Here is a 19,834-nt window from a genome sequence, read left to right on the forward strand (position 1 = left end):
AAAAAGCAGTAGTGTAGTTAAAAAGGTATCACCTCAGGGATTTGTGTGCTAGACACCACATGTAAGGGCTCCCACAGAAACTACCAAGTCTAAAAGGTTCATGTCTAAATCTAATCCAACTGTGTCAGAACCAGCTTCTTGCAGAGATACTGCACTCATTACCTATTTGTCAGTGATTACCTATTTTCTAGGTTTGGTTCACTAACACCACAGACAGTGGAAATCTAGGATCTGAGGCAAATGGACACATACAATTGTTTTGTATTTAAAAATATTAAAGACACAAAATAGGTTATTTCTTAAACTGGAGTTTTTCAAGAATCCATCCTGAAAATAGGCATTGTTTTCCCACAAAAGGCTACATCATAATCAAAATCTTAACTGAAATCAGAACATTTGAATGTATTAGATAATAAATATTACAGAGTAGAACTCTTATGTCTTGCATTCAACCTAATTACTTTATGAACAAACTTCTTCAGTATGGTACTAACTTATCAATTTAAAAACACTCCCACAGTTATAACATAAATTGCACAATTAGGAAAAATATAGATGTACTGTCTTACTTCCTTAGGACAATTTATTCCAATACTTTTTTCCTCTGGACAGAGGAAGCTATTGTAACTGAGCACACAACAGCTCTTTCATAATAGAAAAAGTTACCAGCATGCACAGAAGTTGCACCAAGAACAGGGGCTCTATACAATGTCCAGAGCCTGTTGAGGAACACACAGCTTTTATACATCGGGGATTACAGGGCACAACCATCTGGTCAGCTTTCAGGCTAAATGAGCCCATGCTATCCTGCAAGGCCAATTTGCATGACTGATAAAAGAGGGACTATTATACATCTTTCTCCGTCATGCCTGATGTTATGGTTTTAGCAACATTCGCCTGTTCTAGGATTATTTCAAGTTTCATACTTTAACAATACACTTATTTCTATGGGTACAACTGGGATCACTACATGCTATATAAATGCTTTTCTTGCTTTATTATGAAAAAATAAGATTTAAAGGATAATGGCACTAAACTGACACTTTTAACATTGCTTTTAATTCCTTCTTCCAACTTTTTACAAGATTCACTATTGCAAAAGCCAAAAGTTGAAGGATTAAAAGAAGTCTTCACATAAAAGCTCTAAGGATTGATATTTAATGAACTGTGAGATTTAAATCAATGCACAACAGCACAGTTAAACCTTAAAATACTAGGATAACATTTATATTAAAAATAATTCACCTACAGATAATACAGTCTAGTGTTTATTGTATGTTATGGGAGGTACACTTGAATTTCAAAAATTTAAAACATATAAAAAGTGGTTAAGGGCTAACATTTTATCAACATGTGATAAATGTGTAAGAATGTTTATTATACAGCAGGGTACAATGGTAGTGTTAATGCCAACAGGGCACCACAGAAGTTAGTTTAAAAAAATTTCCACTATGCTTTATACAAACACCACCACTTGCAGTTGTTTAAGAGTATTGGGAGAGGATTGCTGTCTGTAGGATAAGCAGTCCTACAACATTTTTAATGTTAGATAGTGTCATAGTATGTAGATCAGTGAACGCTTCAAAATAAAACTAGAAATGCTGCAATTACTTCACAGAAATGCACATCCAATATTTGTTTTCAATAAGAATAGGTACAAGTTTATAACTCTCCCTATATGAAATAATTTACACACAGATGAAAACTACTCTATCTAAAATAATCACTACATACATTTTTCTTCTGGGAAATAAACAAGCAATTTTTGTTTTGCATGATCAATATCAAAAAACATATAGCAGAAGTAGTATTTTTAAAACACAACTGATGCTCTGAAGTTAAAAAAAAAAAGAAAGGAACGAGAAAAAAATTTTTCAATGAATGATGAATGTGCAACCTAAAATCAACCAAGCTTATATTGTAGTACAACCATATTAAGAAACCACTGTTTAGGAATACAACTTTATGGAAAAAGTTTATAATTCACAAAACTGTTTGTCAGGCCATAAAGTAAAATAGCTCCACAGTTTACGGATTAAACTGAGGCCACACAGATGCGTGCTATGTCTTATCTCCAGTAAGCAGATACTTAGGCAGAAGATGTAACACTTTGTTTGTAGACAGCATGGTATGCATTTCTCAGCAAGACGTAAGGAAAACAAGACTCCAAGAGATCCATTGTCAGGAATGGAGACTCCTGCACAATCTGAAAAATACCAGAAACACAAGGTTTTGCAGAGCATCTTCTACTGCATGCTACTGATAATCTATTTCACGTAGATCCTTCCGGCCTGCATCACACCACCACTCACATATTTCACAGCAAAAATAAATTGCACCAAGTTTATAGTAGTATTTCTCCCCTACATTTAAACACACTGCTTCTCAAAGCAAGTATTTCGCTTTCCTATATAAATAGTCATCTTCCAAAAGATACTGAATACTGAGAGGAAATCCTCTGAGCAGAGAGGATTTTCTCCTACACACTCTGAACACTGCTTCTTAAATGTGACATTTCGTTTCAATATTGTATGTACCAAGTGAACAGTGAAAATTATCTGAAAGCGTGATACAATGTTCTAAGCAATAAAAAGATGATGGCAAAAATGTGTGCGTGCTGGGGGAATGAAAAAAAATACTGACATTAGAATGCCAGGAAGAACAAAATAAAAAATTATTTCCACTGGTTTGTGAGCTACAACACTCAAGGTGAGACCCAAAAATCCTTGGCTGAACGATGCAGTGTGGAGCCTATTCCTTAAGTCAGTAGCACAAATAAAACACACAAATGCTCACCATGTCTAGTAGTAGGTAAACAGATTCTCGGTTTCTTGTAGTAGTTTTGTCTGTCTCCTGGCCAATCTTCAGTAGACTAGACGATGCAAGCTACATAAAATGAGCATTTCAAAGGAATAAATAAAGCATTGATGAGCTGCTGCTATTTTGTTACACAAAGCCAATGGACTCTGTATTGTACTAATAATGACAAAGGAAAGCAAGTAATCCTGAGCACACAAACCACTGGGCTTTAGTCTCAATGTGCCATATTGGCTTATTCCTAGTAGTGTTTAATAAATGACATATGCTATTTTAATATAAAAAATGAATTAATTTATTACAGAGAACTTTTTGTTGTAATCATTGGTTGACAATTTATAAAGTCTCCTGAAATCAGTGACAGAACTCCCAGGGGATCAAGATCTCACTTCTCTGTCCTTCCCAATATACATTTCAACTTACTGCATTTTTGTAAGGTTTAAAGTGATTGAAATTTTTATCACTTGAAATTTTACCCATTTTGTAACAGAAGAAGTTTTACTTCCTAAGCTATGTTTTTAATTGAAGAAATGTCATCCGAACTGCAAATTAAAAATATTTTATCAATATACCTTCCGTACACACTCACTTCATGGTTACCAAACCATGCATGGATAAAAAATATTCATAGTAGCTGTAGTTACAGCTGGCATCTGTATGATAGACGGTTGTGTAAACCGGTGGTGTGATTAAATATGGAGTAGAGACTAGACAAGGTAAAGTCTTGTTAGTCTCTAAAAAGGGAGGAAATTATGCCTATTGATTTTTGTCTGGTTTTCTTCTATGTATTCTCTGTATTTTTATACATACATTTGGAGCTCTTTAGCCCATTGTATTAGTGCCTAGTTTTCCCAGTACTTTTCCATGCCTTTTCCCTAGGCAGAAAGCCAACACATATTCCAGAGCTCCAAGCCCCAGGGGGTACAAGGCCCCTGTGCTATCGTGATTCTTCCTGGCTACCAAGGTTGAGAACAACTCTTTGAGATACATTTTTATAAACAAAGTACAGCTAGTACCAAGGGGGGGGGGGGCTCTGGAGAAGGGGCCTGACGGGGGGGGAAGGTGGGGAGGGGAATTGCATCATCACTTGTCCTCTTAATTGGTGCTTTTTGTCAATCATGCTAATTTGCTAAACTTATAATAACTGTATTCACCCCATGTGGGTGGGCTTTTGTGGACATTCTTCCATAACTGTCCCTGGGGCTCCAATAAAGATCCACTTTTATATTACCTCCCATACTAATATTATCTCGAGTATGTTGTTTCATTTCTAGGTTGAAAAAGGCATCACCATAAGCAACCCTAGAAACTTCTAAGATGCACTTAGGTATTTACAAGCTCAGGATCACAGAATACAGTAAAATGCTTAATTTGTAGATGTCTTGATACACCGTGTTTTCATGCCTAACAGAAATTTGAAAAAAAACCCCTTCCAACTTTCAGATGTACAATCATCATTTAGGCCCTCACATCAAGCAATGGCAACATGCCTAAACCATGTTTACCAGAAAAGGATTTTAAATTAAAATACTAACTTCAAAAATCTAACTCAACACTCCTCTTGAAAAAACTGTCATGAATCAATTTTTAATATGAAATCAATATGCATACTTCAAAAGATACATAGTACACACTCATCAGCATTAAAGAACCTCCTAAGTTCCTTTCATATTTAATTAGCTTGGACAGGAAAGCAGATCATCTTCAGCAGCAATTTTTTTCTCAAGAGAAATGTTTTTCTTTCAGACTAACAGTAAGTGTTAAAATAGAAAGATTAACAAAATATCTGAACCATCAAGTCATAGTCTGTGCAGTAAAAGCAGTGGTTGGAAAGCAGTCTGTAACACTGAAAGAATGCAAACCTCATACCAAAAGTGTTTTTATCATATGAAACTATACTGGCTTCCTTCACTTGTCAAATGTATGCAACTTGATACAACCATTTCTCTTTCATGTTTTACAGCCAACAGTTGCATTAGACAAGGTCAATGGCCATAGGGTTTTTTCTGTTTTACAAAATGCAATGAATTTCCACAAGTGAAAGATTCTTTTAAGGAAAAAAAAAAAAAAAAGAAAAATTGTTTATGTGAACTTCTAGTCACACAAAGTTACCTAAAATAAAGAGGGAGGGGCTTTTTCTCCACACATTTTAATGCCAAACAGAAAAATCAAAATTCACTCAAAATCAACAGTAATTTTTAATAATTAAAGTGATGCTGCTGTTTTAGCCTTTAGTTTCCTTCAAGTACTGGCTAATTAAGAGCCATTTAAAAAATTTTATTTCTACGCAAGCAGCACACCAAAATGTACTTAAAACACATCATCATGACCTAAAGACTTCTGATTTTTTTTCTAAGCATCACTAAAGATTACAAGTAGCTTTCATCATCAATCTCCTCTGAGGCATAAAAAATTTCATCTTCCCAACTAGCCCTGTAACATGCTGCTACCTGGCTGTTTAAGAAGGGCAGGCATGTCAAAAGGTACAACACAAAAGCCACTCTGAAGTTTATTTTACTTTTTCAAAGAAAGTAACTAGCTAAAGTATCTACCACATCATGGGAAAAAGTCAGCTAGACAGAATTTTGATTTTATATGCACTGCAATTTTTTTTATTCCAGTCACAGGCCACACAACATGAGAAATGGTATGTGCTAAAATACTAGAGATTATACTGAAAAAAGTTATGACACTTGCACCGATTTACTCCTCTAACTTTCCAACCTCCCACAAAAGTGTCTATAAAGAACTACTGCAAAGTTTAATCTATGTCTGGACTTGTATATAGAAGCATATAGAAAATACGCTTCTCTCTTGTGCATCAAAAGCAGATTTCTATGAAATCAATTGCATTGCATCCCGAATCAACACTACATCTTAAAAAGTAGCAATAAAGTTATACATACAGCCAAAAATTCTTTAAGACGGTCTTCAATGCTTCCCTTGTGGATGGTAAATAAAGCCGCAGCAATCTGATTGATAGCTTTTGCCAAGCAATGAATGTTGTTGCAATGCCCTAAACAAAAACATACTCAAATCACCTCAGCACCATGTTGGAAAAGACAGTATTCTTTGGAAAATATCACCAAAGATTAAAGACACTTGTGACAATGAAAGAACAACTTTTAGCATCTTACACAATGGGAGTAAGGTACTCTTCCACACTGAACTTGCTATCAGGAAAGCCACCAGAAGTACAGATGTCCCTTCCAAATCCTAATGATCACAACAACCTGAGAAAGATACTTTTAGAAATAATGGATATATTGGATAATGGGATATATATAGTCTACAAAACTTCAGAGTGTTAACACTTGACTAGGCCAAAAAGACTAGATTTTCACAAGTCAATTGACCATTTCTTTCCCTCTGTCTAAATGAACATCTCATGCTTACACAGTAATCCTCAAAGAGATCTAGAGCTGCTCAAGAACAAAGGTGTTCCATTTCTGATTTTCATATGTAACATCTTGCCCAAAATTCACCCAGGCTTCAGAGCCCTAGAAGGTGGTTAAATGACACCAGTTTTCAAAGGGAGAACTGCTCCTCAGTAAGCCTGATATTTCTTCCAGACAAACTAAGTTAAATATACCACTTTACAACAAAATTAATATACATTTGGGCAAGTATCTTGGGCAAGTGTGAGCACATGAAAAGGTCTTTGAAGGAGTTAACAAGTACTCAAGTATGCAAACACGCTGATTCTTAACTTATTTTTTGACCATAGTTGAGAACTGAGCTCATCTTTTCATTCAGCCATTTATCATAACTCCAAGTTCATGCTTGAATAGTGAGGTCAGCTGGACCCCATCACTCCACATGAGAAAAATCCATTTTTTCTCCATGCATATCCCTGTTGTTACTTAAAATTAATTTTAGCTGTCATTTTTTTCCCAGTTTACTCACTATCATACCTCTCTGCAGCTCTTCACTCCTCTAATACCCTCAACAACTTCGCATGATATATAAATTTTCTCACCTCACTCTTCAGGCCCCCCATCCAGGTGGTCTGTGAATATGCTGACTAGTCGGTCCTAGTGAAGATCCCTGTGGATCTCCATCAGCAGGGCCCCCAGATTTGATACTCCAACTTTGTCTCCTATTTTTACATGAATATCAGTCAAGAAAATCTGTTCTGCTTAATTCTGATTCAAATTTGAATTTGTCTCTGAAGAGGCTCGTTTTATTCAAGTGACTTCATTTTTATGTCTCAGGCTGTAGAAAAAGCATCAACAAGGGAATTCAGCAAAGGAACTGCTGTCTTCCAACTGCTTTCAAGTATTTAGAAAAGAACTATGGCTCTTGCAGACTTGCAGGTTCTATTCTATCCTCTAGTTGACAAATTAGACCTCTAGCCTGGTATTTGACTAGCAGTTCAGATTCTGTACTGGAAACAAAAGTAAAGGTCTGTTAGACTTTGATCTGGAACTAGTGTAAGAAACAGACTTGATCTTGAAGTAGGCAGAGGGAATGCAGACATTGCTACAGCTGTCCAAGCACTGTCTGTATTTGGGAGATATGTCTTGCCAGACTAGAAAGCTGAAACTCCTTAAAATCTGTGACTTGTTGATGGATTAATTCAGGATTTGTCTAGGGAATTTACTTCATAAAGCAGAATTTATTAAGTTCACATTCTGGAAATACCATTTATATTAAGTGTTTCAAGCCAGATGTTCTACAATAAGGGCAGAACACAAGAAAAAGCAGTATTATGCAAGGAAGGCAGGAATGACAAGGTCTATTCTGTTTGTTCAGTTATTTTTGAGGAGCAAACATATTTTATGTATACCTTTTGCTAGATTTTCTCTCAATAAAAGAGCCCACTCAGTAAAGAATTATGTAATACATAGGCCATGTCTCACAGAACCAGTAGCAATTCCCAATATGGGCTTATTTGAGCTCAAGATGTAACTTCTCTCCAGTCACAGTTTCATGTCATCTATTAACCGTACTTTAAGGACTCACTTTGAAACAAGGCTTTGCCTGACTTCATCAGAAGAGTTATTTAATGTAAATGAAACGACATAAACTGGAACATTTAAGCTACATGATATAAAACAGGCAGAAAATAATTATCTGTTGTTTCAGCCTGCTAAAAACAATGACTAAGAGGGTCTCAGGAAGAGATGAAGTTTGAGGAAGGCAAACCCACCTGAGCTCTAACCTGCTGGAGAACCTCTAGCTAGCCTGACATATTCTTAGCAATTAATCTGAAGAGGGGTAAATGTGAAAATATGATCACCAGTAAAACTTTCAGTACTGCCCCCCGGCAAGCCATACAGATTTTGAGACTCTACAGATGGTAAGATCCTTTGAAGGAGAAAATGGTAGCAGGAAGTGCTTCCAGAGGATTTCTTCTACAAAACTGTAACTAGGTAATTTTTAAGAGATGTGATCTTACATACACATAAACAAGTTCATTTGGACTGAGTAAAGACAGTCAACCTGACTGTCGTCAAACAAGGAAGTTTCTACCCGTGCCCCTCACCAATCACATTAGATATTCCCTGCTCTTGCCTATATTCCAAGATTTTTATTCAAGCATCATGACTTGGAAAAAGCTTGCAAAGAGCAATAGAAATACTATGAGAGCACAAATAACAGGAAACAACTCTGTAAGTTACAGATTGTTATCCCCATTCATGAGAAAAAGCTTTTACCTTGAAAATTCTTAACTTTTCAAATCAATATTCAAGTTCTACTCATACATCAGATTTATATAACATTTTTCACAACTGGAGAAGTCTACACTATCTGTTTTAAAATGAAACTAGAGTAAACAGATCCCTAATCATTCAAAACTGAAGAAAAGACTGATTAATCCCATGTAAAACAACAGTCCTGGGTCTCTAAAAAACGTGATTTGCATACTACATTGAGTGATACATAAAGCTTTCAAAATTTTTGGTATTTTCCTGGTACTTAAAATTTTCAAAAGCCAGTTTACACTTAATTTGTGTGTTACAATTTTGAGCAGATTAAAAATAATGCAACTTTAAAAACTAGTTAGAGAAAACATGCATCCCACTGAATGGAAGCAGTATAAACACGGTCTTTTATGTGAGTCATGTTATACATTACAAAGGAAATAGCTTCAACAGCCAAAAGGTGACTTTTGTATGTATTGGAACAGCACTGTCTTTTTTCAACTTAAAAAGAGAAAGAAAACTTCTGTGGATTACCTGCAAAGAATTTTATTGAGGCAAAGATTATTTTTTTAAAATAAGGAAGTTGAACTATTGTGTAGGAAAGAATTCTGTTCACCACTTACACCTTCCGGATTCTGTTTTCAAAACTCTATGCTTGCCAATATGAACAACATATTAAATAAAGACACCTTGTATGACTGGCCCAAGGCCAATGTAAAGATTACTAAAATATTAATACTTACGAGAATATATTATATTAGATAATAAGTGTCACACTAATTAATGCAGAACGTGTGCTCCAACACTTACGTTAGGACAAGACTGCCCCCTGCAGTGTCTGAACTTTTCTGAAAATTGCAAGTACCAAACTAATTTTTCATAGAAAGTTCTCTCAGATAAGAGTTAAGTAAATGCTTTTTACAGTACTTTCAGAAGAACTTGCCTGAATTAAGGCTAATTTTTAAATCTGCTCACTATAAAATGTAATTAAATATTAAAGGTGAATGTATTCAAGACACTACAAGAACTATTGTGAAGACAGCATTCCCAGCAAATACTGAGGTGACTACATTACCTTCGATGGCGGGGCTATACTGAGACATCACACTACTAGCCAAAGTTGGCAAGGAGACAGCCACGAAGACCATTAGAAGGCAAGCAATTTTATATTCTTCTTCTGGACTAATGTTTTCTAAAAACAAAAATAATAAAGTTCTTTAATTACAGAAGTAATCTTGAAATATTTCCTTTTAGTTGCAGGTAGATTAGAATGTAAAATGTTTGACCAAATTGAAATATAAAGCAAAATCCAACAAAGTCAGTGTCTTTATTGTGAAAGGAGGAATATTAATTTCAGTCTTGCCTAAAGACACAGAGTAGGGCTGCAAAATGTCCAGTCTGTTATCTAGGAGAATAAAAATGAGCCGCTGCCATGCTATTACTTCTAATGATTTAGTTACTAAGTCTTTAATATGATGAGCAGACTAGTAAACCTTTCATGCTGGTATATAAATCCAGTTATTGCTCTAAGGTAAGAAGAGCTTCTCTTGCACTCTCCCTTTGGCAAGTGAGCAGAAGGTGATGGTGTACTCATGTCAATTCACAGTAAAACCTTGTGCCTACAAAAATAGCAGCATCATCACACATTAGCCTAAGATTAGTTGACAAAAAAGGCAACAGTTGGTGACATACAGAATTTCTCTCTATGAAAACTGAATAAAAGCAAAATATTTCAAAATCCAAAGCTAACAATCAAAATACAAGATCATAAACCATTATGAGAATATACAGAAATTCTGTCTTGTTTACCTAGCTTAAACATTTCATAGTACCACAATGAAAATAATCTATTTAAAATGCCATTTCAGATATCAGATACCTTACAAAGATATACTTCTGTATACTATACATATAATGTAGACAGAACAAATGCACTTTGGGTTGCTTTTTTTTAAGTGCACAAAGAAATTGTGCTTGGGACTTAAATTCAAATATTGAAATGCCCCTCTGTATTTTCCCCTCTCAAAATAACTACTATTGAAGCAAGAAAAAACAACTTAGGTAGCATTTAAAATATTCATGGTCTCATTCTAACATTAACTATCCACGACACACAGAGGGGGAAAAAAGTAATGGAATGCTCAGTAAGGAAGATAGGAAAAAAAGCTGAAGACCATCAAAAAACACTTAGGAGTCATTCATGTCTTTGAACATGCCAGAGTAAACAAAACTGAAAAGCTTAGACAGCAGTGCCTTAAAGCAATGGAGAGGAAGCATGATATATGCTAATTCTCTAACGTTTATTTTACTATGTTTTCCCTTGTAAACTTCAAGTTAACAATTGTAGGACACACTGGTAACAAAATATTGTGAAATTCATGAGCTGCATTTAGCTCTTAATGCTTACTTAGGTGACAGATTCATCACACATCTGTGCAACAGAACGGATCAAGTTGTTCACAAGACACTCGTATTGTCACTGTTCTTAAATTACAGCAGTGGTCACCATTAAATTCCTTCAACATCTACCTGTTACCGTTTTCTAGGTCAGCATGTCCATTCATACATATTTGAAAAGATTCTCAAGCTAACACCAATAAACAGCAGGCACAAGTAATTCATCCTCTTGTGCCATTTATGAAGTTTATTGAAGGAATACAAAGGAGTCAAGATACACAAGTTTCCTCCCAGCACTTTTAAACACTTCTATTCTTTTTTTAACATTTATGTTTTGAAACTGGAATGTCTTACCTGATTTTTGGGAAGACAGTGCTACGACCAAGGCAGGATCAATCTCACAAGGCAGTCCAGCAGCTGATGATAGTTCATATACATTCATTGCCACCTGAGGACCAGAAGAAAGACAACACTGAATACTTCCATGTAAAGATGATGAAGCACAGTTTTTGGGGTCATGTTTAAAATGAGTTTGAGGCACTAAGGAATTTCAGAGATTTGGCAAACATTAGACAGAGACTGCAGGTTTTGTTTGCTTCTAACCTCCAATGAACAGCTGCGTCTGTACTTCGGGCTCCAGATGGTAATTTTGTTGTGTCAAGTCAAACAAAACTCATATACTTTCCTACATTACCTCCAAAGCAACACCCTGACTTCCAATTAGCTGTTTCTACATCTTTCTTTAATGTTCAAAAGAAACTAACGTATTTTCTCTACCACATCTAAAGTATCAGCTAACATCTACAAACACAGCATTTTTAACCAAGAGCCAAAAGTCACAATCTGGTGAAAGAGAGTAATGCAGAAATCTTACAAGATGCAAATGTTACACAGATTCAGAGTTCATTGACTCCAGGCCCCAAAAATTACAGTTTAAGTGGCCACAGCACTTTGAGGAACTAAGAACATCTTAAAATGTATTCCATTTCCCAGCCCATCCCAGGATGTCTGTTTTGTTACCATTAACAAGCATTCAACACTGTTGTTTTCTCTTTCCATTTACTATTTCAACAAAGTTTCTGAAACCACAGTTCAGACGACTCTCTGCAAAAGCAGGTCTACACCAAATACAAATGAATACAGGAAACACTAGTGATGTCTTACTGACATTAGTATTCGAGAAGCATTACACTTTTCCCATAAATTTTCATGTACAGTTGAGCAGTTCCATGTAGTGAATACTGTGCAGACTATCCTTGTGTGCTCCAGCCCGGCTACCTGAGGGCAAGCTTTGGTATGAAAAGCATACAATGCTGTTTGTACAGTCCTACATGAAAAGAATTACAGGGCATGCTTTACAGCCAACAGGCTCAAAAGAATCATAGAATCCCAGAATGGTTTGCGTTAGAAGGAACCTTAAAGCCCATCCCATTCCACCCCCTGCCATGGGCAGGGACACCTTCCACTATCCCACGTTGCTCCAAGCCCCATCCAACCTGGCCTTGAACACTTCAGGGATGAGGCAGCCACAGCTTCTCTGTGCAGCCTTTGCCAGGGCCTCACCACCCTCACAGTCACGATTTTTTTCCTAATATCTAATCTTAAACTACTCTCTGTCATCTTAAAGCCATTCCCCCTTGTCCTGTCAGTACATGTACAGTGGAACAAATGTAAGCCTGTTTCTAAAAGCCTGTATAGACAGCTCAAGAATTTAATATTAAAAATATCCAAATAAAAGGAGAACAAAATCCCATTTTGACTGTCACCCCAAATCATAAGTTTTGGGAATAGTAAAATAAAAGTAACATTTCATAACAAGTATTCATTTCATCAACAGCTTTAAGACTATTTATATTTTGCTTGGTAAATTCAGTACATAAGAAATTACTGTTATTATGTCCTAAAATATGCCCAATTGGGCAACTGTTCCAATCCACTGTACTAAACCTTATAAAGATCTTGATGTGCTTTTCAAAAAAAAAAAAAAAAAAGTTGCCTTATTGTCCCAAAAGAAGACACTGTTACCTACAGTTGCTCAGCTGGGCCAAGAGAAAGCTCACACAACGAGCTGCTAATTGTCCACAGGGCTTAATTGTTAGCAGGCTCTAAGAACAGTTCTGGCCCTTCCAACAAGGTGTTTCCAAGACAAAGCTCTGGCAGAGAGTTGTGGGGGAGTACATGTCAAGAGTTTCCAGTACTCTCAACAGGCACTATGGACAAGATTACCCAGGTCTGGCTCGTCCATGCACAGTCCTCCAACATTATCCAGACAAGCTGTGAACTCTCCAACAAGTCTACATGGCATCACGTCACACCATAAGACACGACATCTATGGTTGGTATCATGTGTACACCAGCATGGTGGAGTACACCCACAGCAGTTAGAATTTATCTCAGACACTTATAACTAAAAAAACCACACACCAATGCACAAAATAGGTATATTTAAGAATCACAGCAGAACTACAGCAGAGACAGAGAAGGCCAACAGCCAAATATTATGTGAAGCAGAAGGCAACTAGGTAATGCCATGTGGCAAGAGCCAGACAGCAGCCCTCAGCAGGGTTTTATTTTGCAGTAGATAGCATTTCTTCTTCCATGCAATTATTCCAGTGACTGTAAATTACTCTGCTGACTTCCAGAAAAGAAGCAGCAGTTACCACACTTTCTCGCATCTGCTGCTACGAATGAATTCAGTAATGTCTTTGGAGGTCCACTAAACTGTTTCAATCAAATGATCTGTTACCATCAGCTTAAAAATGTTAAGGGTAAAATACTGTCTTCAATGATTACTGTTGCAGCCTTTATCCCATCCTACTTTTTAGCACTTCCTTGATACCAGTAGGTGAAAGATGCTTTCTGAAAAGATCAAGCAAAGTAAGCACTGAACTTCCCATCTCATCTCTTCCGGATGCTGATTCCTCAAGTTCAATAATGTATTGAACATGATGCTCTGGAGATCAATCATTTTCTCCACAACTACATTAGGAATTTTAGAAAGGCTTTTCTTGAGAGGTACAAAGGCAACTTGCATCATTTTGATATAATTTTTATCATGAGCTTGTACATTTGAAGTTAATTTTCCATAGCATTTCCACAGAATTCCTCTGTTGTGGTATGAATTTCAGTATTTTCTGGGACATCTAATGTGCTGAGGCCTGAGTAGCAGGCCTCGGCCAGAGCTGACTTACAAAATAAATCCTGGGCACTGTGTGAACACCATCAGTATTATTTAGCTAAAAATAGATGACAAAGATGCACATGCTAGCTCTGTATAACCTTGTCTAGTTATCTGCAAGAAATGTATCATTTTAAGAAACTTTCCCAACTGACATGAATAGAGGCTTGTTTGTAGGGTATTTTAGGGGAAAACCCTCCCAGCTGAGGCTTGGGCTCTGGCCAAACCGTGGCCCCTGCTGGCTGGGACGTGTGCCATCAGATCCAGGAGTTTTTGTGCTAAAAATATCATCAAGTCACTTTGACTTGCTGATTTGGGCCTATAAAAGCTGCACTAACTTTTGGGGCGAATTTGGAGACCTCACCTACGGGTGGAGGCACCGCATAGGATTTTCCCAGCTGCTGGGAAGAGTTCACCAGGTCCTCGCTGCGAAACAGGGCTCCTCAGCTCCTCAGCTCCACAAACGTGGACTCTGGGTGATGGTAAAGTATTTAGGCAATTGGTGATGTATCTTTCTCAATCACTATCCTTTCTCTCGTATTGCAATAATTAGGTACATTACCTTGCTTATTTTTGCTTGTTGCTAAAGCCGAGTGCATAGTTTTATTGAATGTATCATTTTACTTCTGTGTTGCCTTTATATTCATAGTAAAATAAGACCATTCTTTCCATTGGTGTCTGTATTCTTTAAATTGCCCCATCAATTGGCAGAACAACATCAGACATTCACGACTGGTTTATCAGCATTGCAAGTTTCAAAGAGCATGTGATTATATTTTGGAATGAAATAGTATACACGTAAAATTTCAATAATTTTAACTGAAAATGATCCAGAATATAACTACTGAACTGCGTTTTCTGACATCATGAAGCCCACAATGATAGACTCTGAACTTTTAAAAGGAGGAGGATGTTTCTTATTTGATGAATTTTCATACACACAGAACTTAGTTACTTTCCTCAAGAGCTAACAGCAAAATGTGAACTTCAAGTTCAGGGACAACAACAACATATTCTGGCCCTTAAAAACCATACTTTGCTCAAGAGCAGATTTCTAGAAGTTGTTTCTGGAAAAGTTAAAGAGATGTATGTGGATACAAAAATGCTGCTAGCAAGGATTTTCTTGCTATTTTCTAAGCCCATGAGAGACTTTTCTCTCTCACAGAAGAGGTAGCAGCGTTATGTAAACAACCAAATACCTGCAGCCTTGAAAAGTCTTGTTTATAGTACAGTAGAAAAATATTTTGACAATGGATGTTTTAGGATTTTAGCCAATCACCCCAAGGGGTGGCTGATCCTTTGTCCAATTAGATTATGAAGAAAAAAGTCTATAAAAGAGTTTGTAAAATAATTAAATAAATCAATCTTGCTGCACAATTCCTGTCTGCTGGATCTTCTCCTCCCTACGGCTGAGGGACATGGTAATATACCTTAGGGCTCTATTTTTTTTTAATAGATGTACATTGTATATCCCACTGCACATTCTCTACAAATCAAACTGCTGCAATACCATTAAGCAGCTGAAATCCTTCACAGACTCCAAGTTGCAATAAGAAATTAAAACCCTGCTAGACGTCAGCTACTGTGCCTATGTGTTCAGAAGCCATGTGATGTGCCAACAAGGGTTTTTGGATGGAAACATACTGTCATTTAGAACCTTACTTAAGCTGCTAACTTTTTTTTCTCAAGCATTTCATACAGTGGGTTCACAAAAATTTTCAATTTAAGGTCAAAATCAGACTTGTCGCTATTACATGCACAGAGCTCCAACCACATACAGAGAGTCCTTGAAATATTTAGTTTTACCAGTTGTACTGCTCACAGCATGAAGCAGCTCAGCATTCTTCTGCTTGTCATGTTTTAACACTTGATAAATCTTGTTCTTAAGTCTATGAAGTTCTTAAATGTGATCACAGGCATATAGAGATTTGTGCTTATCCTAGCAGTTGGTTGAGATTTTTTTCCCCAGAACATTAGGAGGCTGCAGATCCACAATTACTAAGCTCTTAAGGGGGGGAAAAAAAAAAAAAAAGGCGTTCTTTTTGTCTGGATGTTCAACACTAAGCATGAAAGCCTTGCTGCTTACATATTTTTGGTAAACTCCAAAACGACACTATCACCCCTTCAGTCAAACATTACCTTCATGTCAGTCTCTCTTGGAATGTGATCTTTGAAGTCCTCAATGGAACTTACAAGGAAAGGAATGTGGTAGGATAAGACCTAAGAGACACAAACACATACAAAATGAGAAAAATTACTTCCCATGTTAATCATCAGTTAGACACTACCATTACTTTACTGGGCTTATTTTTTATTTAAATGGGTTTTTATTTTACGCATTTGTATTGCTTTGTAGATTTAAGACATTAAAACCTAGTAAATGTTTTCAATAAAGAAGTGAAATAAAAGCCTTTAAAATGAGTAAACACAGAAAACATGATCTAAACAAAATTTGATGTTTTAATATAACAGTTCCCTGAATAGTACTCAAAAAATAGATTCCCTCACCCCAAGTTGCAATCTGAAGTTCAGTTACAACTGAGTATTGCCATTTTACCCACATGTTGTCAACCTTTTAAGAGGTAGCATTCCTGAACAGTGACGCTTTAAATATTCTATCATTCCATTTAGTTAAATACAATGAAAATGATTCAGAACATATTCAGTTCTTTCTTACATCTCTAAGAGCTTCCTGTGCCAATGACCGAAAAGACAAGATAACACCAATAATTGTCATTCTCTTCAAAACACTGTCAACAGCTGAAAAGAGAACAATGAACAAAGTGCCGATGTTTATTGTCAATGTGATTGTTGAAGCTCAATTCTTCAAATAAGAGAAACAAAGTATTTAACAAAATATTGAAAACAGCAAGGTACTGAAACAATGGCATTCCTTAGAAGAGCCAAAATAACCAGTGCTAAAGCAGGTTTTTATAGCTGAATCCACAATGGGATTTTCAGTAGAAGACTATCACAGTTACCACTTCCTGGAATGAAACCTAGTATACAGTACTGGATGCTAGCGCTGGTTCTGTGCTTTCCTGAGTCCAAAAATGTCTCTTTATTGTAATTATTTTTTGTTTCACATTCTACAGCTATGTACCAGGCTTCCAGATTACTGCTGCTACAGCTACGTATTATCATCCCTGAAATGATGCTTAAGACTCACCACTAATATACTGCCTGTGCACTACATAACACTGAAATCTCACTTTGTACATGAGAAGACCGGAAAAGTTTAAAATGATCCATCAGTTTACATGAGCTCACATACATTTTGCTGCTTATGGATACTCAATACAGAGAAATTAATTTTTCTCATTTTCTTTACAAAGGCAGATATAAAAAATAACTGTATCTTTAGTAGGATCTTGTTAGTTACTCACATGATAATCTTTTAAAGAGTGCTGCCATCTGGTCTGGCTTGTCAAAGCTGGTCCTCATTTGTGTTAGAACTTCAACATTCTCCACCACAAGTTTCTATAAAGAAGCAAGGATTCATGTCAGCTATAGATTTCAGCATGTTAACTGGATAAATGCCTGATTTAGGACATTTCAACTTGGCAGAAAAGCAACCAACCCTATGGAATACAGATGTTCTTAATGTGTTCTTAATGGGACGACTATCAATATTATCATCAGTCACTACTATACACAAAAGTTCTGAATCAAAAAGCAGAGGATTAGATACCTCTTAGAACACGATTTTTGTACTGAGCAATGTGTACCACATCTTAAAGCAAAGGAATGTAACTCAGTAAAATCAGACAATAGGTCCCTGTGCCACTCAGCTGTTTAGAAGAAAAGTATACATATTGCAATAAAAATGTAAATTCACAAAGTAATCAATTCTTTTGGATTGCTGCTTTCACTAATTATGCTGAAATTTAATGCTGGTAAAATTGAAAAATGGAATCAAGAGTGGAAGTCAGATTAAGCCCTGATGCAGTTTACTTGAAATTTTCTTCCACTATAATATAAATAAAAGCAAAGACATACCTTCAAGTCCCAACACCATAGCCTGAAACAGTTAAACTCAAGTGCAGTAGTTTTCATGTCAGTTTGGGCAAAGGAAAGAAAATGTGTCTGTTTCTAATTTTTAACAGCTCTCATACATGCAACTTGTACCATTAGAGTAAATGTAACAACTTTCCCAAAATCATTCTCCAAATATGTATCAGTTTAAATTTAAATTACAGAGATTGCATAATCACATCTCTAAAATGTCAGATCCAAATTTCCTGTGAGCTGAGGAACTTCAGCTGTGCTAAGCTGTATTTTTAAACTCTCTTCAAGCAAAAAATAGGTAGTTTATTCTTATAAAAATATTTTTGCAGTCTGAGTGCTAAGTATCCTATTTCAGAAAGGGAGAAGTGATTCTCTCTTAGATAGAGGACAATCAACAGCTAAGAAAATGTAGATCTCTTAATGTTCTTCTAACATTGAAGAAAGTATTTCCTTCTATTTAAAGAAAACTTCAATTAATATTTTATATTAATAAATATAAATATACTAAATGATATCAAGGTAAAAAAGAACTGAAGGATGGAGGGAGAAACCAAGATATTTTGGATTGGGGCTGGTCTTCCAAAGTGATTATCAATAGTTTTATTTTTCAAGTAGGTACATTCCAATCCATCTTAATTACCAGAGGCAGCAGCAGGAAAAATTAATATTCATCAAACATGTAGGCTACTCTAAGCTTGGAACATGTTTATATATATATATATATATATATCATAAAACCTAAGAGACATACTTGCAGGAACCTACTGCTAAGGATCCACGAAGATCTAACCTTTGACAGTTTTGCTAGCTGCTTTAATAGTTTTATTTTACTTCACTTCAACCCACACTGAGAACAGGGCGAAACATAGCATCTGGCAAGCAGGCAGATTAATTTTAAGAGTAAATATTCCTGTGACCACAGGAGGAGAAAAAACCAATACAATCTATAATGCTGCTATGAAATCAATGGTGGTCTGTGTTTACTCCCACTTTGTAGTAAGTAGCCTGTGCAAAGCAGATCTGTCCAACAACTACACTGTATCATGATCGTACTATTCCCATAAGATCAAGTCTATCCATAATCCACCTACTGTCCTTACTTTCTCATTTTTAGTGAAAAGCAAGGAAAGAAGTATAGAAAATGCAGCAAACTAACCAAGAATCTTTAAGGTCACTTCTCTCCTGAAACCTAAGCTTTTTATATATTTTTCATACATTTGTAGTTTTGTAGATTGCTAATGCATGGTTGTAGATCCAGTACTTTTCCTACCCTTTTCCCCTAGATTTTAGAACAAATAAGCTAACATTGTAATACATTCCTGAAAGTACTGTTTAGTCTTATTGTCAGGAAGAGGGCCTACAAGAACAACATTTTGTTTTCCAACCAGAATCTGAGAAGTCATAACAAGAAGTGGGGCAAAGAAGCCCTTGGATCAACTCCAAGGGGCTGACCCAGAGGTGGGTTACTGGGGCAACCAAATCTCCTACCGGATGTACCTGTTAGATATCCCAATTAATTAACCTTATAAAATTGTAGAAATCCGGTGGTGAGTGTGCCCATCACCACTGGGACACCTGTAAGCTTCCAATAAAGGTCTGCTTTTCACTTTACTATTCTAACACTCTTGCAAGGGTTTTTTCTCTTTTGATTATAGGCAACACTTCCAACCCAAACTGTTCAACGACTATGAGTAGAGTGCACATATGCATGCACATGATGTACTTCTATGCTGAAAAGCCAAAGCAAGACTGGTTTGCACTGAAATGGACCATTTTAAACTAACTG

At 36.2% G+C, this 19,834-nt stretch overlaps 1 protein-coding gene across 5 annotated transcripts in view; it reads right to left on the reverse strand.

Annotated features, from left to right (window-relative positions):
* Positions 1–1,037: 1,037 nt before the first annotated feature.
* Positions 1,038–19,834, reverse strand: part of NCKAP1 (NCK associated protein 1) — a 61,545-nt gene continuing 42,748 nt past the window's right edge. For all 5 annotated transcript variants that reach the window (XM_039555225.1, XM_039555221.1, XM_039555220.1 and 2 more), the window contains 8 exons: positions 17,427–17,520; positions 16,718–16,800; positions 16,180–16,260; positions 11,217–11,310; positions 9,541–9,657; positions 5,724–5,833; positions 2,797–2,886; positions 1,038–2,206 (listed from right to left, as the gene is read on the reverse strand). In XM_039555225.1, coding sequence (XP_039411159.1) covers positions 2,090–2,206; positions 2,797–2,886; positions 5,724–5,833; positions 9,541–9,657; positions 11,217–11,310; positions 16,180–16,260; positions 16,718–16,800; positions 17,427–17,520 — 786 coding nt within the window. In that variant the 3' untranslated portion in view covers positions 1,038–2,089. The remainder of the gene's footprint in view (positions 2,207–2,796; positions 2,887–5,723; positions 5,834–9,540; positions 9,658–11,216; positions 11,311–16,179; positions 16,261–16,717; positions 16,801–17,426; positions 17,521–19,834) is intronic.

This window comes from Corvus cornix, chromosome 7 (genome assembly GCF_000738735.6).
Source record: "Corvus cornix cornix isolate S_Up_H32 chromosome 7, ASM73873v5, whole genome shotgun sequence".
NCBI classification, from domain to species: domain Eukaryota; kingdom Metazoa; phylum Chordata; class Aves; order Passeriformes; family Corvidae; genus Corvus; species Corvus cornix.